General features: G+C 58.4%; 1 protein-coding gene across 5 annotated transcripts; it reads right to left on the reverse strand.

Annotated features, from left to right (window-relative positions):
- Positions 1–318: 318 nt before the first annotated feature.
- On the reverse strand, positions 319–15,772 carry DNAJB5 (DnaJ heat shock protein family (Hsp40) member B5). 5 transcript variants are annotated; one of them, XM_075078694.1, is made up of 4 exons: positions 15,697–15,772; positions 9,345–9,589; positions 6,671–7,269; positions 319–2,348 (listed from the first exon to the last, which is right to left on the reverse strand). In XM_075078694.1, the coding sequence occupies exons 2-4, from the start codon at positions 9,553–9,555 to the stop codon at positions 2,115–2,117; spliced, it is 1,044 nt and encodes a 347-aa protein (XP_074934795.1). In that variant the 5' UTR covers positions 9,556–9,589; positions 15,697–15,772; the 3' UTR covers positions 319–2,114. The 5 variants fall into 5 exon arrangements, with proteins under 5 accessions (XP_074934795.1, XP_074934798.1, XP_074934794.1 ...); XM_075078697.1 differs by having other exon boundaries at positions 15,585–15,735; XM_075078693.1 differs by lacking the exon at positions 15,697–15,772 and adding an exon at positions 13,923–14,093.
- Positions 15,773–24,331: the final 8,559 nt, after the last annotated feature.

The raw sequence follows: 24,331 nt of genomic DNA on the forward strand, positions 1-24,331 counted from the left end.
TCCCGACCCCTGGCAATGGGGGCAGCACAACCGGCGCCATTTTATGAGACGAGCAGCCATTCTTTGTGGCTGAGAGGGCTGCTTACTCATTCCTGTCCCATTGTTACCAGGCCCTGAAGGTCCTGTACACCAAGTAGACAAATCAAAGAGATTTATCCTTCCCTCCTCAAGGTTCCCGGGCACCAGACTAGCCCTGAAGGTCCCAGGCATCAGGCCAGCCCTGTGGTGGGGATGACCCTGGCACAGAGCCCTGTCCCTGCTGCCTGCGCCAGCACAGCCCTCTGTCTCCCATCACAACACACACCGAGGAGGTATAAATTTTTTTAAACGGCTTTATTTATTTTTTTTTCTCAATACTGACATTACAAAAAGAAAGAAGAAAGAAGAAAAGAAAAAATTACAAAAAAAACCCACTACAAAACATTCAGGTCTCATTGAAACCGAGAAAAACAAAGCAGCTTGCATCTGTGCACTGGCCTGTCTTCTCGCTCACGGTGTCCATCAGGTTTCTCTACATCGTACGCCACAGGAACCAGCGGAGGGAACTGGCAGCATCCCCTTGCCAGCCAAACTGAGTAATTAATTAAGCAGTGCCTAATGGCACTCCTCACCCTTGATACACTGCACACCCAGCCCTGATGGACACTCTGTGCTCACCCCCGCCACAAAAGATGCCATTTCAAGTCAGCAACTTCTCTTTAAAGAGAAGGATTCCCAGGGTGGATGGAATATTTTGGCAGGGGTTTTTCTTGGTGGTGCTGCAGTGGAAGAGGAGCTGTAGAAAACCAGGTTGAACGCACTTCCTGCTCCGTAGGATCCCTTTCCCAGCAAAAGAAAAAACTGGCACGAGGCAGAGTAAGGTAAGAAATATAAAAATTCTCCTGATGGAAATCCAAAGGTTTTAAAAAAAATACAGCATTTGAAAACAAATCCACCAAGCAGACTGCCTCATGCGCCTCCCAGCTCCACCCCGACGCCCTGAAACCCCTCCTGAATGAATCGACCCTGTAGAAAAATAGACACGTGCACCTTTCTTTTCTTCTTAAAAACCCTAAGGTTGAACTCAAACACTAGTAAAACCCATAGCTCTGCTCACGCTTGGCCCTGCGTTTGCACCCAGATTTGTGCTACACCCACACATGCCCTGCAATGGGCTTGATGTTCGTGTGGCTGAACCATCCCCATCTGAAAAAAGTCAGGGTGCATCACACCAGGAACCCTAAAACGGGCAGAGGAAAAAAATAAAAAAAACCCTTACGGAGTTTATCTAATGAGCTCTATATATATATGTACTTAAAAAACAAGCGGCAATGCACACTCAACACATCTGAACAAGAAAGCTCCACCCTGGGCTTTCCCTGCCCCTCCTGCTGGCTGGGGCTCTGCGGGCAGCGGGTGCAAGCAGCTGCTGCCCACAGGCACCAGGGACAGGGGCAGGGGGCCGGACGGGACCATCCCCATGTTTGGCACAGCCAAGGTTCGGCTGTAGGCTTGGCACAGGAGAGCGGACCGTGGTCAGAATCGGTACCATGGTCCCAGGTGAGAAACAGTCTGGCTACGGGGTTGAGGGGGCCACCATGGGCAGGAGCAATCGGCACCACGGTACAGCCAGGACCCCGAACAGCAGCAAGTATCAAAGGGGGGGAAGAGAAAAACTAACAGTGGGGATACCAGATCCTGCGGAGTCCTATTTACACTGCGCCGGACCCCGACAAGTCCAGCCTCTTGTGGGAAAAGTGGCCTGAAAAGCAGGTGACATTAAAAAAAAGAAAAACAAAACCCACATCATGATGTACCATCCTGGGCAAAGGGCCCACAGTGCTCTTTGTGAGAGGTGGAAAAGCTGGACTTCTGGGGAAATAAAAAGTTTGGCAGCCGGGAGAGCTGCAATGGGCAGAAGCCTCCCCGCTGCTGGAGTGAAAAAACAGGACAAGAGGGATGGGTAGGGAGAGGGACGGATGTAGGGTAGGTTGGGAGGGGTTTTGGGGGAAGGAAAGTGGTGTGAGGGGTCTTTTTTTGCATTTGAAAGTGCTGTGGCACCTCTGCTCCATGGGGGCCAAGTGCTGCGGCACGTGCATTTGGAGTATTGCTGCTTGCAGGAGAGTCCCCGGGCTCTAGGAGCACGGGAGGTGCTGCTTGAGGATCTGTCTTGTCTGGGGAGCTATTCTGTCTGGGAAGCGGATTTTGAATTCCACGATCAAGTCTCCTCGCTGGTTGGGGGCTTTGGGGAAGGGCAGACCCTCCCCGCGCAACCTCTTCACTGTCCCTGGCTTGATGATGTCGTTGCAGGGAAGCGGGATCACCCGCCCGTCGATAGTGGGAATGTTCACGATGCAGCCGCACAAGGCCTGGGGGGAGAAGAGGGGACACGCCGTCAGACACCCCAAGGCATCCCGACAGCCACACTGCATCCCCCCACCGGCTGCTTCCCAGGTTAAACCACCCAGCTCTGTTCAGATGAAGCCCAAAAGCATCAGCTGATGCTCACCAGTGCAAGCCCCGGACTCTGTTGGTGCCAGCCCAGTCTAACCAGCATGAACTGGGCTGCAAGAGCTGAGCAGGTGCCCCAGGAAAGGGGTGCCCCAGCCTCATGGGGGGAAGGACCCCACTCCCCACCTCCTGGGCTCCCCAGGAGGCACCACCAGCAAGCGCCCAGCCTCTGGCAGCAACAGGACAGGCTAAATTTAGCCCCTTCCTGGCCTCATCACCCAGCCTCGGACAGCCGAAAATCCAGCTGAGATCATCAGATGCCGCTGTGGTCCATCAGCTGTCACCCGCCGGAGCCCAGCAGCTCTGCCCGGCGCTGGGGGTTATCTATAGCACAGCCCATGTTCCGTCCCCCCCAAGCAGTCCCCAAAAGGTTACACTGTCACGGGACGGTGGCACAGTCATGGCACAGCACTGAGCTTTCCTAGAAGCTGGGGTCCCGGAGGGGCTGGTCCCTGCCACCCATCCCCATTGCAAAGCCAAGCACTGGTTTTGTGAGTGCCACCCTGTTGTACCCTAGCCCCCAGCAGCAGCCGGGGTGGTGGGTGCCACGGCAGCCGTGAGCCGGCCTGCATTAGCCAGCCACGTGATGCGGGAATGCAGCAAGAAAATCCTTGTGTCCTTAAATAACTCAGACAGCTCTGGCGTACACGTGGGCAGGATCGTCTCCAGGCTTTCAGCAAGGGCTGAGGGAGAGAACTGCGGAGCGATGCTTCTGGAAGGGGTGGGGGGTGGGGGTTGCTGGGGGTAAAGCCTTGAGCTTCCAGGCAGGGGGCTGGTGCAGGTTTGCCCTCTGAGCCGGGTCCTGGGGATTCCAGACCTCCCAAAACCCCCTGCAAAGGGAGGGGAGGAAGATGCAATTGCTGTTTCTGGGGTAGATGGGGGGGATGTTCTGCATTCCCCTCCCTAGGAAAAGCCTCTGGTGCCAGAGCAGCCAGAGTCACCAGGAGAAGCATCCTTTCTCATGCTGGCCACTGGCAGAGGGCTGATGGTTGCAGCTTCTGCGGCTGAGCCAGGGCTTTGCGCCAGGGCAATCACGGGGGGATCCATGCCAGAGCCAGCTGGGGGCTGTGGTGAGTGGAGAACAGGGAAGATGGGGCATAGCTCATCTGTACGGGGTCTCCTTCTGGCACAGGTGTCCTCCAGGGATGAGTTTTTCTGGCTGCAGGACACCCATCGCCAGCTCTGTGCGAGCAGCAGGCGCTCAGCTGGATCTCCAGCAGTTTGGGGGCAAACTAAAGGACAATCTCCCCCCATCAATGCATGGCCAAGGATGCCAGAGCCCTCCTGCTCATCGGTGCCCACTGCCACATGCTGTGGAGGGCTGCACGGGTCCATGTGCTAGGGAAAGGACATCTCCAGCCACAAAATGGGAAGGAGAACAGGAACTCCCTATGGGAGCACGTGGATGGGGCAAGCAGAAGGATGTGAGCAGGAGCAGGTGACAACAGTGAAAGCAGACAGGATCTTAATGTTTCCTTCCTAGAGCCAAGACACAAGAATCTGAGGCAATTGCTCCTTCACCGTATGTCCCTGTTTTTCATTCCTCTTGCTCAATTTCCTTGGCATTTGGGAAACTGGTTGCTGAAGTAACACCAGAAACTGCGGGAGCTGCCCTGCATCCTAGAAAGAGGTTGGACTTATCCCTAGGGATGAAATCACCCCGGGTTTGGTAGCTGAGCGCTGTGCTGTGAGAGCAGAGCTTTATCTAGGTCAGTGTTGGGTCCTCCTCCGCTCGCAGTGAAGCCACAGAGGGGGGGACGTTGCCACCAGTCGCATCCCAGCCAGGCACTGACGCGCGGATGCTTCGAGGAAGGTGACGCCAGGTAAAGGATGCAAAGCGGGCGGCTGCCGAGGGCAGGCGTTAGGCAGGCGGCCAGGCGGGTGCAAGCCCCTGCCTGCAGCACTGCCTGAAGATCTGCCTCCCCAGAGAGGTAGCTGCCAGCAGAGCAGTGTCACTCCTCCCTCCCTCAGCCTCCCACAGCGACGCACGCCTGTAATCTTAGGAATGGACACTTCCCTGCAGCCTACAAGCCCCTGGGGAAGCCCTCATACACCTCTGGCTTCTGCAGAAGCCAGGTGACAGACACCCTGGGCCGTGCTGGCTGGGGCAATGCGGCACCCAGCGGGGCCAGGACATGAGGACTGTAAGGGCATCGCCTCTCCAGGCTGCTCTGTGGAGGGGTCTGTGGGATGGAGGAGGAGGAGGAGTATGCTCTCCTGAGTGCCCCGAGCCTGAGCACAAGGCTCCTTGCTCCCCGTGGCAGCAGGCTGCCGGCAAGCGGTCTCCAGCATGGCACCCACAACCTGCCAGCTCTGCCTACTGGCACTGTGCTGTGCTGCTCTCGTGGCACCAGAAAAGACTAAAGCTCAGACTAAAAAAGGCAGCCTCGCAAGGAGGAAGGGTGCAAGAAGAGCACCCAAGGCTACCACTGTAGGCTCAGGTGATGAAGAGGTTGTGCTCCAGCACATACTGAGGTTATGGCATATGGAGTCAGGGAGCTCCTGGCAGCTGCTCATGCTCCAGAGTACTTAAGGTACTTCTCATGGAAGATAAAAGCGGCCAAGTATCACCCTGCCCTGGGAAGCAGCAGGTTGCGGATGGCAGCCAGGTTGGCAGCTTTCTGAGGATACCCAGCACATTGGGTTTGTGGTGGGCGAGGTCAGAGACCAGAAATTCCAGCACAAAGAGACAAGGAATTTGCCCGAACCAGCAATTTTCCACTTTGTGACCACATCGTGCAAACCAAACGCCAGCACACATGCCTTGCTCACGATCACAGGCACCCAGCACCAGCACTTCTGGTGCAATAGCATGTGGGGTGGAGCAGGTTTCTCTGCTTGCTGCTCAAAGGGCAACTCCAGGCAAGAGTCCCTCCAGCCTGAGCAGCGCACAAATATCAGCACAGCCAGCCTGGGGTTAATTTTACAGACAGGGGAATGCACAGAAGGAAACATCTGAGATATGGCATGCATGGCTCCATAAATAAGGCAGCCTTTCCTGAGTATTTCTGGAGCAGCCAGGGGAGCCAACCACCACAGGAATAAACCCCTGCACTTTGCACTGTGAAGGAAATTCAGCTCCTGAGACTGCAGGTTGACTTGCACTGAGTTTGCTCCAGGAGCACCCAGCTCCGCCTGACCCGCACGGCTGCTCCTTGTCCCCAGTACACCCGGTCACAGCCCCAGCTGGGACGCGGAGCCATTGCAAAGCTCTCCCAGCTCGCTGGCAGGCAAATGAGCTCACGTTTCCCTACCTCAGGCCTGGTCCATTGAGCTTACTTCTATTAAATGCATTTGAGAACATAAATCTGTCTTCAGGAAAAAAAAAAAAATCAGCTCATTAAGAAGACAGACAACGTCTACAGTCTGAAAGGAACAGAAAATGGCAGCTGCCAAAAACATCAATGTTAAATGCAGCTGCCAGCTGGGATTTATTAAAAGGTAGTTATACAGCAGTGGCGGCGAACGGAACATCTTGTACTGAGGTAATCTCCCCTTCCTCTCCCACCTTTGCACAGCTTGCTGACTCTGATGCACCCAGCCCCGCTGTGACCTCCAGGGCTGGCAGCATGGATGTTTTGCGTTTTGCTCGCTGTCTGAATATTTTGTTTATTTAGTTCTTTATCTAGGAAAGCCAGAACCAAGACAAAACAGCTGAGGCATTGCACAGCGAGGGCGAGGTGCCCCCTTTCTCCACATGACCCTGCTCCCTGCCCGTAGGGAGCGGCACCCAGCTCTATCGCAGACAGTAAATAAGCCACACTAGGGTCAGCTAAGAGAACAAGCAGGGACCAGACTCATGCCAGCAAACTGGGTTCTCCCTTCTTCCTACAGAGGATCTGGGCTCTCTTCCACATGTGAGTACCCTATACTAAAACAGAAGGACATGTGGGGAAGGGAGAAAATAGGTAAATGCCACCTGTATCAGCTCAAGAAGCAAGGTGCGTTCAGCAGGGACCACAGCACCTGTGTCCTACACCTGGCACCGAGGCTGAGCATCTCCAAATCCAAGCACGAGTCAGCCTCTGTGCTCCTCTCGGCAGAGGTCTTTGCTCGTGTCTCTCGTGACCTACCTGGTCCTTCCTCATCGGCGCAGGACAAGGACTGACTCCCATCTTGGCCGCAAGTGCCACGACCCAGCGCCACCTCCCACCCCATGGAATTTCCCACGTGTACCCACCTCTTTAAGACTGATGTTTGCTGTGTAGACCATGTTTGTCCCATCCCTCTTGAAGTGTGAGTGAGGCTTGTCCTTGAGGACGAAGACAATGTCGGCAGGGATGTTGTCTGGGGTGGCGTCCCCTTCTTTGGGGAATGTGATTCTGGTTCCCTCTTTCCAACCCCTTTTGATGACAATGTTTAGGATCTTGTCCTCAGTCCGCATGGTCCGGCCATCAGGGTTGAGCCTTCTGCGGGTGATCTTCATCCTCTTGGTGGAGCCGTGGTAGATCTCTTCCAGGGACACTTTGAGCTCATGGATGATGGGTGGGTCTTGGACCTTCCTCCGCATGTGCAGGGAGTCTTGGTGCCGCCGGTGAACCCCGTTAATGCCGTTGAAGCCAAACCGGCTGAAGGCACTGAAAGGGTCGTCATCATCATCGATATCCATGTCTTCCTGGTCAAAGCCATTGAACATTCGGGAGCGGCTGCTAGTGAAGAAGATGTCGAAAGGGTTGGAGCCTCCAAAGAAGGATGCGAAGGTGGCATGGGGGTCTCCGTGGAAGGTGTAGTGGAAAGTGTTCCCTGAGCCACCTGAAGAGCCACCTCCAGTTTTGAGACCTGGAAGAGAAAGGGGAAGACAAGACATGAATGCTGCGTGCCAGTGGATGCCATGCTGGGACCACACTTTCCAGGCGGGAGTGTGGTCTCTACTGGCTCCAGGCAGCCCTTCCAGCACCTCCTGGGGGTGCAGGTCACTCCATCCAGCCCAGCCACCTGTGAAAAGCATGGACCAGGAAGGCACCACCTCATCCCATGATGCGCAGTCATGCCCCTACACCCAGCAAGCTCCATCTCAAAAGCTCTTCAGGTTTTGTCACTGCTACTGCTACTGAAGTGCCTTTTTGGTCCTCTCCACCCAGCCCATGGCCTTCTCATTTAAAACATTTCCTGACAAGCCCATCTCCACGTTTCCCCATGGGCCAGCTCCCTCCTGCCCAAATAGCCCTTGTCTCTCTGGCTGCACCAATGGCCATGGTGCAGGAGCATCATGCCCAGCAGGTGAGAACAGGCTTTGAGCTCAGCGAGCGACTGTGACTCTGGGTGGCAGAGCAGGTGGAGGTCAGCTCCCATTATAGACACCATGCAACATGCCAGGTAAGCTCAAGGTTTGGATCTTTTGGCAGCCATTCCCATGGGAAACTCTCCTGCCAGGTCCCAGGCTGAGCCTTACGTCACTGCAACCCCCCAAAGTCCCACACAGCCAAGGCACATGACAAGTGGCCCCCCAAAGAGGTCACACATGCTCTGCAAGGCTATTTTTGACCAGGAGGGGCCAGGAAGGGTTAAGCCAAGCCTAGCTCAAGGACTATTTTCAGGGCACGCCAGTAACAGTGAAGGGCTATTTCTGACGGGCTGTCCCTCGTGCCAGCCCCCCACAGTGGAGACAGGAGGGGGACAAGCACAGAGCGGAAAAGTCTCAGGGGGTCTCTTCTGATCGATGAGGTTAGTGCTCTGTGTGGGTGGGGGGTTTCGCCTTGCTCACCCCAGTGTGTGGGACCCAGAAGCCACTCAAGATGCTGGTCACAGCATCTGATGGGAAATGAAAGGTGTGGGGGACCGTGGACTGTGACTGGTCTGGTGGAGCTTGGCTGTGCTGGGACTCCCTGTCCCACTGCGACAAGGGGGCGATTTCACCAAATGCCCGGCAAGCCCCCATCCCTAACAGACTGCAGAGCAAGGAGGTTTCACCTTTAATCCCGTGATGCCAGCCTGAGTGGGGTCTGATTTCGGGCACCTCCTGAGAACGGCTGGTTTCCCACTTGAGACAGTCTGATCTCATTTTACACCATAGCACATCACCCTTCCTCAATGCATACATCATAGCCCTGACATAACTAATGGGTCAAGAATTAACCCACCACTGGTTAATTCTGCTGGTGGCTCATTAGGGGATGCACCTGCCCGCTGGCCCTGCGAGAGAGGCTGCCTCTTCCACCCAGCAGCCTGTTCCTGCCAGACCTCCTGCTCTTTCAAGCACCCAAGCCCTGGGCTGATTAATGCAGATGCTATTCAGTGCTCTCCTCGAATGGGGTTGCGCTCTCCCATCTTTGACTAATAAGGCCGCCTGCGGTGGAGCGGCTCTCCTCCTCCTCCTCCGTGCCAACCACCAGACAACAGCAACCGCTTGGTTTCAAAACAAGGACCTATTACTTAAATTGGGAAAAGCTTTGAATCCTGAAGGTCAGCCTGTACCAGGGAGGACAGCAGGACCAGTGCCCAAATGCTGAGGGGAATGTGGGCAAAAGGAACACTCCTCTGCTGGGATATTTAAGTCAATTAAAGGGTTGCTCACAAATTACCCCAGGTATGACCCAGGAGGTGAGCTCCTTCCACTTCCACCGTCTCAGCTGACTGCTGGGGTTTGGGGGTGGAAGGCAGGGAGAGCCTGGCCGCCCCAGAAAGCAGGGTGGCAGGTTGGAAAAGCGGAGCAGCCCGGGGAGGAGCAGGATGAGAGGTGATATCTGGCACCCGCAGAGTCTTTGCCCTCCCTGGTTCTGTGGCCATAAGCCCTATTTCAAGCCTGAGGTGTGAACCATGGGGACAACTGTCCCCATGGAAAATGCTCCCTCACCTATAAAAACCGATTTGAACCCAGCACCCCACCTCTGAGCAAGCAGCGCTCACCCCCTTACCTTCCTCCCCGTACTGGTCATAAATGGCTCGTTTCTTGGGGTCGCTCAGGACATCATAAGCCTCCGCAATCTCCTTGAACTTCTCCTCAGCATTGGGGTCTTTATTCTTATCAGGGTGATACTTCAGAGCCATTTTCCGATAGGCTTTTTTGATTTCATCCTCATTGGCACTGAACTGGATGCCCAAGATCTTGTAATAGTCCTTCCCCATGACGGCGACACTGCCGGGAGCTGAGTACTTGTTCCTGAAAGCAGAGAGACAGCTCTCCGTAAGATGAATATCGCACTGGGGCAGCTGGGGACGGGACAAGCACGCACTTATCACGGAGCCAATGCTCCCCGCGTCCCACCGGCCAGCAGCACCAGAGCCGGCTCAAGTCCACGCTTCCCACCCAAGGTCAGAGCCCTGGCGCCAGGATGCGCCCTGGCTCCGGTTTTAACCCCCCGAGCCCCACGGTGGGGACAGGGACACTCATCTCCAAGGCTGACTGAGAGAAGGAGAGCACAAGTCAGGGCACGGCGTTATTATAGGGGCCACGCCACTGCTAACGTCAGGCCAAGACTGCGTCCCTGTCCCGTCCCCCCGCTCCCGCCCAGCGACGAGGGCTGAGCCATGTCTAAATGTAGCCGTCAGCCTGTGCCTGTCCCCCGCCCCAGTTCCCTCCCCGCCAGGGACCTGGGACAGGAGTCAGGATGATGGCAGCAGGTTTTTGGAGGCTGAAAGCAGCAGGAGGGACCGTGCTGCCGCCTTCACCTTAAAGGAACTTCAAACATTTTGTTCCTGAATGCAATTGGCATTCAGCTGGAGATTAGCGCCTCAGGCATGTCAGAGCCGTAATTTGTATTTAGCAAAGAGAGAACGAAGCCGTTAGACAGAAACATCTTGTGATGGTGGGAGGGCTTTTTTATTTTTTTGTTGGGGAAAAAAAACCCCAAAACCCACTTTCTAGCCTGGCTTGCACTCCCCAAGAGCCTTCAGCTACATCTTGCAGTAAGCCAGAAACCCAGGGCTCACTGCCGCCACTGTGCAGGGGCCAAGGCCAGGGCCATGCTTATACCAAAGCATGGAAAATCTGGTGGCCGTAAACCAAGGGAGGAAAAGGACGGGTGATTAATTCAACCCGCAGTTATGCTGCTGGAGTCGCAGAGACCCAGGGACCAGCTGGGAGGGCAGCTCCTCCAAGCAGAGGCTGAGCAAGTCCAACATTCGACCAAGGACACTTCCCGCTGCTTCTCAATGCTTGGTTTTCCGACAGTGAGCTCCTGTGTCCCACGAGCCCACCCTGCCTCACACAGTGCAGCTCAGTGCTCGCTCCTGGCCCTGCTCTTCTCCAGGTGCTGCCCCAGCAGACCCTCCACTCTCCGTTAAACCCTCCTGCCCACGTACCGCTCCCTGCTACGGTCCAGGTTTCACCCCATCCTTGCTCCAAAGGCCCCTGGGCAGCCCCAGCCCATCCGCACCCCTCCAGCAGATGGACTTCTGCCTGGGGTGTGAGCCTTGGCCCCTTCCTTCACCTTAATACAAGTTACCAGATGTTCCCATAAGCTCCATCCATAAGCTCCCAGTAGGCGGAGGAAGGGACCCCCTTAACCACAGCAGCCCAGATGAGCGTGGCCAGGCACCTCTGGGGTGTACATCCAGAGCACTGCACTGAGCCCCTGGCACCCATCCCAAGAATCAGATTGCCTTGGGTCATGCCTCAGGCAATAACCCCTCTGCAGCTGGGTAGCTATGGGAGCTTAGAAATTGGCCACCTTGATTCAAACAATCAACTTCTGCTCTTTTTTACCCCAGCCACGGAGAAGGTCCTTTGCTGTAGGTGGGGAGGGGGCTGAGGCACCCAAGACACCTCTGAAGGATTTAGCGAGGGAAGATTGGGGCACCCACGGACACACAAGGCAGCCCAGAGGGGAACACAGAAAAGGTAGGAGAATGTCCCTGGGGGCGTAAAGAGCATCCGACAGCATCTCCTGCGGCAGCTCCTGTATGCCAGCACGTTTCTGTACCCACTCCTGCGTGCAGAGCTGCCGCCGGCACCCAGCCCACGCAGGCGCTGGGGGACGCTCTACCCCCTGCATGCCTCTGCCTCCCCATCTGCCCTCCCCATGGGGCCGGGGGCCTGCATGAGACTCCAGGCAACCGATGTGGGGTGTGTGAGAGGTAACCTGCCAATCTGCCCTGCCACGGGTCACCCTAGTGCCTCCCCTCCCAGCAGCAGCCTCCAGTGTGGGGCAGGGGCTCCCCGAGACCAGCACCAGGACCTGGAGCAGGATTTGGCCCCTGTCTGGAGGATGCCAACCCTCCCACAGCGAGGGCAAACCAGGCAGCGCTGAACACAACCCCGTCGCACACAGCTCAAGAGACACAGAGGTGGCAAACCTTCAGATGTTCCCCCCGGGGACCACAGTGCCCGGCTCTGGCCCCACACAGCCCAGTCTGACCACACCACCAGGACCCCTCGCCCGGCTGAGACCACACAGCACTTCCCATGAAAATACATCCCGTCGCAGCAAAACATGGTCACCCCCCCCACACAATCCCCAGTCCTGACTGCTGAGGGGTCTTTGGCCGGGGTGGGGATGCCCACTGGGGATGCTCTCCCGGCCAGGGACCCCTTACTCAGCTGGGGTCAGGGAGGAGATTTCTGTACCGAAACGCATCCCCGTGCCGCGGTTTACCGTGCCGGCGAGGACCAGCCGCCGGCGGGTGACCTGGTGGGTTAAGGCACGCTTGGGAGGTGACGCTCACATGCGCGATGATGGTAAAACACGACTCTGTCCCCGCAGAGCCTACCTCCCTCCCCCCCCTCCCACCTCCCGGGATCAGCTGCGCCTTGCCACCAGCTCCTCTCCCCCTTCTGCTCAGTCATCCTCTCTTGCCTTCCCATTTAACTCCCTCGGGAGCAGGGAGCAGGGGGGGAGGCACCACAGGAAGCATTTCAGGCATGCAAAGCCGTTCCTGCGTGCCCTCCCAGCCTGGATGCCTTTGGACAAGCCATGGCCACCAACCAGCCCTGGAGAACACCACAAGCATCCCCCAGCCCTGCCGAGGCTGCCCAGCCTCCGTCCTCCTCTTGCAACCGCACCAAAAAAAAAAAAAATTATTAAATAAAAAATCAAATCATTGTTCCGGCCCCACACATGACATCAGCCTGTGCAACCGCTGGATGAGCGGGCCAGCTGAATAGCGATCATTTGACATAATCCCTGTGCTCAGCAGTCATCTCAGAGAACAAACCCACCCTGGCAGCAGCACCAGGGAGATTTTTGGGTTTTTTCCATCTTGGGGTGCAAGGTCACCATGGAACACTGGGGACGGGCACCGATGGTTTAACGAGGACATGAGGTCAAGAGGTGGAAACCCACTTACCGAAACTTTACGAACACATTCAGAGTCCAAGCCGTCATTTTTAAAGGCTCGAGTTTTATTTTAAACATCGCGGCTGTCCGCAGGCGCTGGCAGGTGCTGCGTGCCCGGCTGGGAGGCACTGGAGGGTGGCAGGAGGATGGTGGGGTGAAAGGTGCCGGCTCGTGCCGGGGATGCCGCCGCCGCCGCCAAGCGATGCTCTGGTGGCAAGCTTCCCCCTCCAGCTCCTCCGGCGCACTGAAGAGACAGCTCCTCGCCAGCCCGGCAGCCACGGTTGGCTCTGAGCTCCACTCCCAGGATGGCTCCGAAAGGGCTTTGGTGGGGGGCAAGCGGGTGTCAACGCGGTGCTGCCGGGGAGCTGCCGGGGAGCTGCCCTCCTTTGTGTGCTTCCCAGCCACACACGGGGGACCCTTCAATGGAATCACTTGCTGAGCTGTAATTTTCCTTCTAATTGGTTTCTTGACGCTTTCTTTCTCGCTAAGCTGCTGGATTAAGACACTTCTGCTGTCAGCTCCAGCATCCTCCCTCCCTGCTGCCGCAAGGCCCCCAGCCACCCTGTTCCTGTCACGTCCCCCGCGCAGCCCCCGCCAAGGAGCAGGGAGCGCAGCCAGGATCCCCCCAGCGTCCCCAAAAACGACTTTGCTGACGCCCAGGGCTCCGCACTCGCCAGGCGAATCGGGGAGCGAGGAAAGTAGGGCGGCGGTGATGTGGAGGAAAAAAAAAAAAAAGTCACGTTAACAAATTTGTACCTCCCCGGCTTTCCCCTTCGGATGCGCGGGGGTCCCTGTATCCCCCTCACCGGGTGCCGGCAGCAGTCCCCCAGCAGAAGGGGTCCGACTACCATGCTCCCACCCGGTGACTGTGGGGTACCAGGATGGTGCCTCTTCCGAGCCCGGCGGCGCAAAACCTACTTCTGAGAAGTCACCTTCAGGCGCGCCAAGGAAATCCAGTGCCACCGTGTTCTCCCCGGTCCGTCACCATCACTCACAGGGCACCGAGAGCACCCTCTCCGGATGCCCCACGCCAAAATTGGGCAGCCAAAACGGGGCATCACCGTGCAGCTCATGCAGCCCACCCTCAGTGAGCAGAACACCAGGCAGGTGATCCTGCTGCCTCCCCAGGGGTTGTGGGTCCAGCAGCTCGCCGGGCACCGAGCACCAGGGTGGGTGAGCCAGGGGTATCCGGGATGCGTGCCGGAGTGGGTGCATTACCTCTCGGCGCGGCTCCAGAAGAGCAGGATGGCCGGCATGGCAGCGTGTCCCGGGTTCAGTCAGGGAGCTGGAGGGGATCTCAGCGCACCAGGGCAGGCAGAGCCACCCGTGCCCGTGCCGGCTGGCAGGCGCAGGCAACCAGGCAGCAATGTCATGACTACCGGCAATGAATCATCCCCTCCCCGGGCCCCCACACGCACCGCCCGCCTCCCCCTCCCCACCGACAGCCCCACTGGGGTGCCGGCACCTGCGTGGGGATGGGGTTAACCCTCCCCTCGCTGCCTTTGCCGGCACAGCCCCCGCTGCCAGTCCCACGGCTGCTGCCTCCTGCGTGGGCACGGGTCGAGACCTCCTCGACACCACCCCATAGAGGGTCCCACATTTCCGTACCCACAGGGTGCTGCCTGCTGCATGAGGTCAAACGACCTCAGCATCTCCCCATGTAGGGTCCCCCCTGCCCAGCCCCACTGGAGAGCTCACACCAGTCTGGGGGCAGGGTTGAGACACCCCCCCCCCCAGTGCCTCCCCATGTAGGGTCCCCCATGGGGACAGGGTTAAGCACACACACACCCCCAAAATCCCACACGTGATGCCCCATTTAGGGGTGCCCCAATTAGGGGCTCAGTGAGGAGCTGTCACCTGTGTGGGGAGGGGTCGTGTGCCCCTCCCAGGGGTGTCAGCCCCTGCCTGGGGTGACCCCTTGACCCACCCCAGCCCCACTCAGACCGACTGTCTGCCCCAAGGGCAAGGCGGGTTAACCCTTCCCTCCCCACTCTCCTGGGGGACACTGTCACCCCGACTGAGGACAGGGGTTAACCCATTCCTTGCTGGCCCATCAACCCCATTACTGTTACCTGGGTGGGGTGGGGGTGGTACTCATTTCCTCACCACCCAGTTCAGCCCCACTGGGGTATACTGGTGACCCCAACGGGGGTAGAGGGGGGGTTTAACCCCTTCCTGGCTACACCACACTGCTCCAACAGAGCACCTTATTCCCTCCAAAGCTGGAGGGGAGAGAGATTAACCCTCGCCTCACCACGCTCTCCAGCCCCACAGGGATGTACTACAGCCCCATGGAGGGGGGATCAACCCCTTCCCCCAGCCCCACTTGGATGCACTGTTACTGTTATGGGGCAGGGGGACTAACTCCCTCCTCCCACGCCCTTCAGACCCACGGGGACACCCTAGTGACACCAGGTAGGGCAGAACAGCTAACCCTGACCCGCAGCCCCACCAGGAAACCCTGCCACTCCACTGGGGCAGAGGCGACAATCCCTTCTTCCCCTGCCTTCACAAGCACAGCAACACCCTCTCACCACACAGGGCAGGGGGACTGGCCCCCCAGCCCCACAGGGACACCCTGTCACCCCACGGAGCAGGGGGACTGATGCCACCAGCCCCACAGGGACATCCTGTCACCCCACGGGGTGGGGGGACTGATACCCCCAGCGCCACAGCAACACCCTCTCACCCCACGGGGCGGGGGGACTGACCCCCCCGAGCCCCACAGGGACATCCTGTCACCCCACGGGGGGGGGGGACTGATCACCCCCCGAGCCCCATACAGACACCCTGTCACCCCACAGGGCTGGGGTACTGACACACCCAGCCCCACAGGGACTCCCTGTCACCCCACGGGGCGGGGCCGCGCCCCAGACCCACCGTGAGGCCGCCACCGGCGCCGTGGGGTCCGTGGGGCGGTTCCGTAGGGCGGGTCTGTAGGGCGGGTCCGTGGGGCACAGCCGTCGCCGCCGCCGCCGCCCCCCGCACTCACCGCTCGCGCTGTCCCCGGGCGCCGCGCGCTCGCCGAGCCGCCCCCGCCCCCCGACCGCCACGTCAGGGGAGTCCCGCCCGCGCGCGCCCCGCCCTGTTCGGCCAGCAGGCTGTCCGTCGCCGCGCCGCCCCCCGCTCATTGGCTCCCCCAGCAAGATAGGCGGGGCGAGGCGAGTAAAGGGTGCTGGCGAGACCCTCCCTCCACACCCCTCCTCCCTATCTCCTCCTCCCATTGGCCAGTTCAAGCAGGCACCGCCCCCTCGCGGCGCTCTCATTGGTCGGGCGCGGGTTTGGAGCGGCGGGTTCCCCGGGGGAATTTTCTGGAAGGGCGTGACGTCACCGGGCGCTGCGCGTCAAACGTCCCCTCGCTCACGGGGTCACGCGTGGGCATGCGTGGGGTGGGGAGGGGACGGGACCGGCGTGGGGGGTGGAGTGGGGGCTGCGCTGCGTTGGGGGGTGACGCTGCCGTGGTGGGGTCGCGGTTCCCAGTGCCCCCGCGTGAGAGTGTTTGTCCGTCTGCTCCCCGGTGCCCCGCCCATCGGAACACGGCGTGACGGCACCACCACTGCCACGACGCCCCCTGCAGCCGGGCTGCCCCGCCAGGGCTGGGCTGGGCTGGGCTGGGCTGGGCTGAGGCACCCGGCCCCCCGGCGTGGGTGGGAGGGACTCGTATGGGTCTGCATTTTCCCCGCAGGAAGGCACCGCGGGACCCCAGAGCCCGGTCCCATGGGAGGCGTGGGGCTGTGTGAGGCTGGGCCCCCATCCCCTTGCCCAGTGCATCCTGGCTTAGCGGCTCGCCTGTCTCAGCAAGTTGCCCCGCAAAGCTGTGTCACGTGTCCTCACGCAGAGAGTGTGCTCAGGTGGCCACCGTGTCCCCCATGGGCCACTCCAGCATCCCGCCCGGCAGCGAGGCACGACAAGCCCTGTGCCAAGGGGCCGAGGCGCCGGTGCAGGGTGAGGGTCCCTCCCCGGATGGCGTCCTGCCAGGAGCCGCGGTGAGGCTGAGCAGTGATGCCAGTGCTTGCGGCCATTGGCATCATGTTTGCCGTGAGACGCGGGTGCTTTTGTAATGCCCCACCCCGCGCTCCTCCTGGCTGAGGAGGCCGATGGAAGGAGGCATTTTGCAGCGACTTCTGGGCTTGTGCTGTGGTTTGGCCGCAGCATCGGTGTCCCCGTCCCTCCCTGGGCCCAGCATGCGCCGCCATCCACGCTTTCCCACCTTCCCCCCCCCCATGGAAGCGTTCATGGCGCCCCTCGGAGCGGGGCAGTCGGGGTTTCCCCTGTACCCTGCGCACAGTGGCTGAGTCATCGTGATGCTAAAGCAGCGCTTGCTGTTCCCCTGCCCGGTTCCCAGCGTGTTTGTTTGGCCGGACACGAGCCCCCAGCAGCGGTGGGGAGGCTGATCTCCTGGCCTTGCAAATCCCCTTTGTTCCCTGTCATTGGCCTTTCATCGTCAGGGGGGGCACCGGGGAGGGGGGGAGCTGGCGTCAGCCGTGACCCCGTGCGCTCACAAATGATCTGCTTGGTGTGCAGCCTGCCTGGGCAAAAACAAGGCTTTGGTCCAGGGGCTGGATACGGCCCCTCCGCTGCTGAAAGCTGGGCGGGGGGTGGGGGGTCAGGGCAGGACAGGACCACCCTCCCAGGGTGCAGCAGGTGTCTTAACCAAAACTGTTCCTCCTTCACAGCCTGTCCGCCAGCCCCGGCACGTCCGCACCCTTTTAAGGACACACCAGGAAGCGCAGGGAGGGGTAGCAGGAATAATTAAAGGTACGAAGCCGTTTCCATAGAAGGAACAATTACATAAACTGGCTCTCTTCCATCTGGGGGAAGAGATGACTGAGGGAGGCATGGCGGGGAATTACAGGACCCCGTGTGGCAGGGGGAGGCGAGACGGGAGGGGTTGCTCCTCGGGTTCCCTTCCCACAGTGGGGCACCTCAGGGCACGAGCCTGTTTCGCGAAGCCATTTGGGATGGACCTGTGGAAATGGTGGCCTTGGGTGGAGGTATGTGGGGAGGTATGTGGGGAAGATGTGAGAAATTTGTCTGGGGTCAAAAGGCAATCAAGCAAATTCCTGGGAGGAGAAACCCACCCACTGAGGGGTGGTGAGCCCTGTGATGATGGGTCTGGTGTGGCAAGCCCCAGGCTGCAGGGGTGAGCGGCACGGCGTGTTCCCCTGGAGTGTCAGACCCTCCCAAGGCTCTGGCCATGGGTCTCCATCCCAGAGAGGATGGACAGGTGGGGGAGCATTGCCCCAGCTGTTTTTCTGTTAAAACATCATAACTCAGTGTCTGAAGGTGGGAGCAGCAGACGAAGCCACCAAGCTCTGCAACCTGAGTGCCAGCTGCAAAGCACTTTCCTGGTGGGCACTGTACCACTGAGAAGGAGACCTCTCCCCCATCACCGCCACCTCCTCCGAGCTGGATCTGGATCATCTCCCCGGCACAGGGAAGCCTCTGGTGACTGTGGCTGGGAGAGCTGGGGAGATGCATCTGAGGACAACCGGGCTTGGCAGCGCTGGGGTTTGTACTCTGTTCTCCACGGCGAGAGCAGCGCCCACGCATTCGCTGTCTCTCCTTCCTGCCTGTTCCTTGGAGATGCCGCCCGCCTTTTCCAGCACCCTGAGATGCAGGATGAGGAAAAAGCTGCAAGAAAAAAAATTCTTTTTTATATGGGATTAAGCTTCATTCCCCACCTGCTGCTAGCCTGGATGTGGCTTTGGGTGGATGCATCTCCAAGGAGATGCTAGTGGGTGACCTTCCAGGTCTGGCCTGGGTCTTAGTTCCCGCTGAAACTGCTGCCTGTGCAGGTGAGCTCTGTCCTGAGGACATGGGGACCTTCGTCCTTGGGGCTCACTCAGACCCTGGCATGTCCCCTGAGGAAACCACCAGACCTGAGTGGTTCTCACCAGCTCCCAGGCACCATGACTTTGTTGGTAGCCCCAGCCTGCAGTGGGCTTATGCCTCAGAGCACAGGATGATCTGGATGGGAGTGGCTCCCAGGATGTCTCATGCTCCAAGCAGTATCAGAGGTCAGAGTGGGCTGCTCTGTTATCCAGGCTGACTTTGAAAATCCCCAACAACAGTGACAGCACTGGAGGATGTTTTCTCAGCAGTGTCTCCTGTGCACCCTTGTTGCTGCCTCTCACCAGAGTCTCCAAGGGCAGGCAGGAGGAGGGAGGTCATTACTATTAGCCATAGTAATGGTGTTTGGTTTGTCTTCCTGGCTGGGGCTGAGGATGCCGGCCACTGCATCCACCCTGCTAGTGTGCTGCTGGTGGCAGAGCTGTCCGCTCGGCGCTCTGCACCTGCGGGGGTGGCATAATGAGCCGTGTCCTTGTCTCAACCTGCCGCTTCCTCTCCTGGCAGCTGCCAGCTGGGTTATTTTTTCTTTTTTTTAAATTTTCTTCCCCCCCCGCCCCCCCGCCTCTATTCTCAAGTGGTTCCCAGCCAGTGCTGGCATGCCGCCTTCGCCGGAGACCTCCTCCCAGGCTGACCTTTACAAACCCCCTCAGATGAGCGCGCTGGGGCTCTCCTGCCACCCACGTTGGGCGTGCAGGGGAGATGCAAGCGGCTCTGTGCGGCAGTGGGTAGCTATGCGTGGAAGGACTCCATCCTCTCCAGTCCCCTGCTGTCCCCACCTGTGCTCGGGCTCTGCCAGAGTGGCCAAAACCTGAGGGCAAGAGCGAGTGAGAGGAAAGAGCAGCTTGGGGATGCTGCAGTGCTTTTTCTGGGGCAGAGCCTGGGGAAGAGCAAGGCTCCACCAGGAGGCAGATCCTGCCTCCTGACCTACCCCTCTGGCTCCTACTCTGAAAGACCAACACAGAGATCTAAACCGGGCATGCAGAGTGTGTGGGCTGGGGAAGCCCCTCATGGGAGCCATCTCTGCAAGCACCCTGCCAAGCAGGTGAAAGAGGAGAGGCGATGTCCCCACCCCAACTGGTGGGTGCTGGAGCTCTGTGAGTTGCCCTGCATTGCTGCAGGGATTAGCAGGATTTGGGACTTGCATCTGGAGCGTCTGAACTCTGAGATGCTCCCCTGTGAGGCAAAGCGATGGTAGCTGAGAGCTGGCAGCACCCCTGCAGCCCCCAGCATCCTCCTTGGTACCTACCTGTCACCTTGTGTGTCCCCCTGGAAGGGACGCCAGCTGTCCCTGGGAGCCCAGATAGTGTCGGTCACCCCTGGGAACCTGTCTGCATGTGGAGGACATGCGCTGAAGTTTGTCTTGGCTCCATTTCAGCTTCCAGCATTTGCCCTGCTTTCCTCAGCAAAGGTGTCCTCTAACACTTGATGGTTTCGCCTGGGGATGGCTCTCTCCAAGTTACATTTTAACCAAGTTATTTCCAGTCTACATTTGGGTGCCAATCATACTGAGCACTTCCATTCTTTCCAGCCACCCCATCGCTTAGGGAATTTTGGCCTTGAAACACATCCCGAGTCCCTGCTTTCCAGGGCAGGGGCATCCAGGGGTGTTCCCAGCAGGGATGGTGGCCCTGAAGGTCGGAGCTGGGGGTGGGGGGTGTCTGGGCTGGAGACAAACCCTGCTGCATCTGTTGAGAGTGTGTCCATCTGATGCTTTTCCTTTTGCAGATCTGCCTGTCTTCTAATTCTTAATCTGCCAAATGAGCTGACAGTGGCAAGATGTGATGGGTTACTCAGACTGCAAAGTGGTACCCAGCTGACTGCTACCTCTGTGATGCTACCAAATCTGTGACCTCTCAGAAAAAAACCCAAAATGACCTGACGGTTGTCTGGTAAAGAGAGTTTTCTGAAAGAACAGGAGGGCTTGCCTTTATTCTGGTCTTGCCTCTTCACTGTTGCCTCCCAAACCTCCTTCCCTGTGACCGCCCTGGCCCAATGGTAGGTGGTGCTCAGATGGATGCAGGCAATGTTACGCTGGGGGCAGAGGACTCCACTGGTGCCGCAGTGGTGCTGCATTGCTTCCCTCCCCACCCATAGCTCATAACTACCAACCCCTCTGATTTTGCTGCTTCCTGAGCATCCCACCTCCTTGGTCCATCAGGATTATGGATGGTAAGTAGGTAAAGCCATAAAGATCCCTGTACAGAAGAAGGGAAAAGAAGACTTCCAAGCACCCCGAGTGCTGGAGGATGCTGAGGTGCTCCAGTCTTTTCTTTGCAAGCAAATGGAGACATGTGGGGCTGCCTGGCCCTGGGCATCTTGGCTTATTCTCATGGTGCTGTGTGCTTGCCAGCCCTTGGCCCGGCCGTATGGCACTATACCAGCCCTGTGGTGGCTCTGCGCATCTCTAGGTCACTGCCTGCAGTTGGCAGGGAACAGCCTCGCCTGGAGCTTTTTATCAGGAGCCTGAGACAGCCACCACTGTTGAGGTTGAACTGGGAGGGGATGCCGGAGTGAGTGAGCTGGGGATGCTGGCTGGGACTGGCTGAGCATCTGGTGCCCCGGATGGAGGCTGGAGCAAGGATGTTTTTCCTCTCTGCCCATTTCTCGCTTGGAGACAGGGTATGGGGAGATGGGACTGGGACTGGCGGTAGGGGTGGTGTATGAAGTGGCCAGTGGTTAGCAGTGTATTATGGGTCACCATCTGCAAGTCAAGCAGTGTTCTCATGTTTCTGGCCCAGAGGGCAGTCCTTGGAGGTTTCTGTTTAACCTGGTCTCCCTGTGTGCCCATCACCATGGTATCTGGGCACTTTCAGATATCTGGGCACATTCATCCTCTTCTGCATGGCAGAGATGTCTGTAGTGGCTGCTCTGTGCATGTTTTTTTTTGCTGGATGCATTGCTCTGCTCCTTGGGGAAAGGAGTTTGGTCTTGCCTGGGTGGCCTTGAAGGCATCCACTAACCTGCTCTCCTGCTCCTTCCATGCTCAGGGCTCCCATTCATTGCCTGCATCACTCAGGTCTGGTAACACCACTTGGGCTCAGGCTGTGCTTGCCACATCTCTCTCTGAAACACTGACTTGAGGGGACACCCCAAGAGCTGAAAGAGCGGAGAGACCCCTGTGCTCTCCTCTCAGCCCAGACCAATGGACAGGGTGGGGGGTTTGGTTGTTCCCCAGCTTGCACCAGTGCTTTCCAGCAGCCTTGTCAGCTGGGGCTCCAGAGCAGCCAGACCCCTGGGGATGTGAAGGTGTCTGGAAGCTGTGCGCAGCTGGCCAACTCTGGGGCCACATCTGGAGCACTGAGGCTCTAGTTCCCAAAGCCATGTCCCATTGCCCATGGTGAGGATTGCAGAGAGTTTTCAGCCTGGCATGTGGTGCCCAGAGCTGCTGCAAGGCACCCAGATAAAGGGGGTTGTGGTTGTCTCTGGCAGGACCTTCGCAAAGCAAATACATCCGATCCCGGGCTGGGAGGTGGGTGAGTTAAGGTGAAAGCCAGGCTTTGGAAACCCCACCCTCCAATTTGTGGGAAGAGAGTGAGCAAAGGGAAAAGTTACAGAGCCACGTAATTAGGGAGCAAATGAGGAGAGCAGCAGCATCTCCGCGTGAGAAGGGGATGGAAGAAGTAACGCTTAAGAAAATGCAGTCCCAAACTAATTCCCTGCTTTGCTTCAACCTTCAGTAAGGGCAGAGGTACTGAATATACAGCCTGAAGGAGGGTGGGGAGTGGGAGGGAGGCGGGGAGGAGAAATTGCTGCTGCTGGAGGGGAACAAAAACACAGAGTGCTCAATGTGCAGGGCTTGGGGAGAGGGGCTGAGCTGCACCACCAGCCCTGGGATTGCTGCCGCACACTGTGACAGTGGTAGGGCTCCTCTTTGGCAAACTGCTGTCCTCAATGCGTTGCTCAGGCTGGGGTGGTGTTGCATGGCCTGTGTTTGTGAAGGAAGAGCAATCTGGGCAGATGCAAGCCCCTGTGTCTCATCTCAAATTCTAGATAAGTTTGAGGAAAAATAATATTCAAAGTCAAATGGAAAGAGCAGCCATTGAGGGGGCAGGTAGGGACAGGGCACAGGTTCTGGGCTGTGGATGCTGATGCTTTTCCTTCCTCAAGGTGCATGGTCCAGTGCCCACATCCCTGGGTCCTGCTGATGTGGGCAACAGTCCCCACTGCAAGAAGCCCTCCCTGTCCGACGTAGACATTGGCACGTGTCTGCAGCAGTGTTTAGAGGGGGAACTGAGCAGGGTGCCCGTCCCGCAGGTCCCAAGGTGCCTGTGGGTACATCAGCATTTCCCTCCTGTACAAGGGGCAGGAGGATAGGACGGGGGACATGCCATGACAGCTGACCATCCTGGATACCAGGACCCATGGTGTGAGCACCAGGACAGGAAAGGGACCCTGGCAAGGGCGCAATCCTGCACTCGTGGGTGCTGCCGATGCCGTGCTGGCTGCGGCGGCTGCACCAAGGCTTGGTGCTGCTGGGAGCCTGCCAGGTGAGGGGGTGGGGGGTGGAGATGGGATGTTTTCTCGGGCACCTCACAGGGCTTAAATGAAGAAGTTATTCTAGGAAAAGAAATTAGCTGAATCCGCTCCATCTCCCGGCTCGGTGCGGTGCCTTGTCCCACGCTTGGCTGGAGTTATGTAAGGACACAGCAGCAAAGCGGGGTCGCACCAGGGAGCAGGCAGGCAGGCTGCAGGCATTGCACTGCCCCACTGCTGCCTGGCCATGCCTGTGTGTGCCCTGTGTGTGCCAAACCGCCAAATGGGGTCTGCAGAGCCATGCACTGTGGAGCATGTGCACATGCGTGTGGGCAAGTGTTGTGTCTGCCCAGGCTTGCACACAAGTGTGTGCTGCGAGCCTGTGCGTCCCAGGGGAGTTTTGCCAGGTGACAACTCCAGGCCAGACCTTCCAGCTTAGAAATGGAGGTTTCTGTCCATGCACAGACCATGTGGATGTAGCGCTGGGCTTACACATGTTGCATGCCATGCACGTGCATGTCCCCATGCCATGCATGTGCTGTGCCCTGCACGGCTCCTGCCAGGTCCTGCTCAAGTTTTTGGGGGGACCCGCCTGGCCATGCTGAGGAGTCTTTGCTACAGCTGCATCCCCTGTAGAAAGGTCTTTTCCGAGCTGTGGGGGCAAACATGGCTGGGAGTGCTTATGCTGTGTGCTAAGGGGGCATCTCCCACATGCGAGTCTCTGGATTTGGGACAAAAAAGTGGCAGAGGAACTTCCACCCCCCAGAGAACGTGAGTCACCCCATCACGCCATGAAAGGGGTCACATGCAAAATTTGCTTCAACCAGGGTTTCCCACCTGCAGAGCTGGGGGTCGTGTGGAGGGACACGCACGGCCGGACTGTGCTTGCATTTCAGAGCAGGTGGTGAAGATAGTGGCTGGGGGGGACCCCTGGAGGGTGTGGGGTGGGCGCACGTGTCTGCCGCACATGCCTTCCTGTGCGTATGCTTGCATGTATGGGCATAGCTTCCGGAGAGGGTGAATGAATGAGGCAATTCACTATTTCAGCACTAGCTCCAGTGAGGCTTTTCCTTTAGAGGCAGGCGTGCGCCGGCGCGTGGGCTCCTGCCTGCGTATGCGTGTGGGCTCCTGCCTGCGTGTGCAGGTGGGTGTCGAGGGGGCTTCGGGAGATGTTTGCCACGTCAGGGAATTCACTCCGGGGGCTGGCGTGTGCCCCCGCCTCACTCACTGCCTCGTCTGCTTGGCGCAGCATTGTGTAATTTCTGATGCCCCCACCGGATCTCCTTCCCTGGGAGAGAGGG

Source organism: Phalacrocorax aristotelis, chromosome Z, assembly GCF_949628215.1.
Source record: "Phalacrocorax aristotelis chromosome Z, bGulAri2.1, whole genome shotgun sequence".
NCBI classification, from domain to species: Eukaryota; Metazoa; Chordata; class Aves; order Suliformes; family Phalacrocoracidae; genus Phalacrocorax; species Phalacrocorax aristotelis.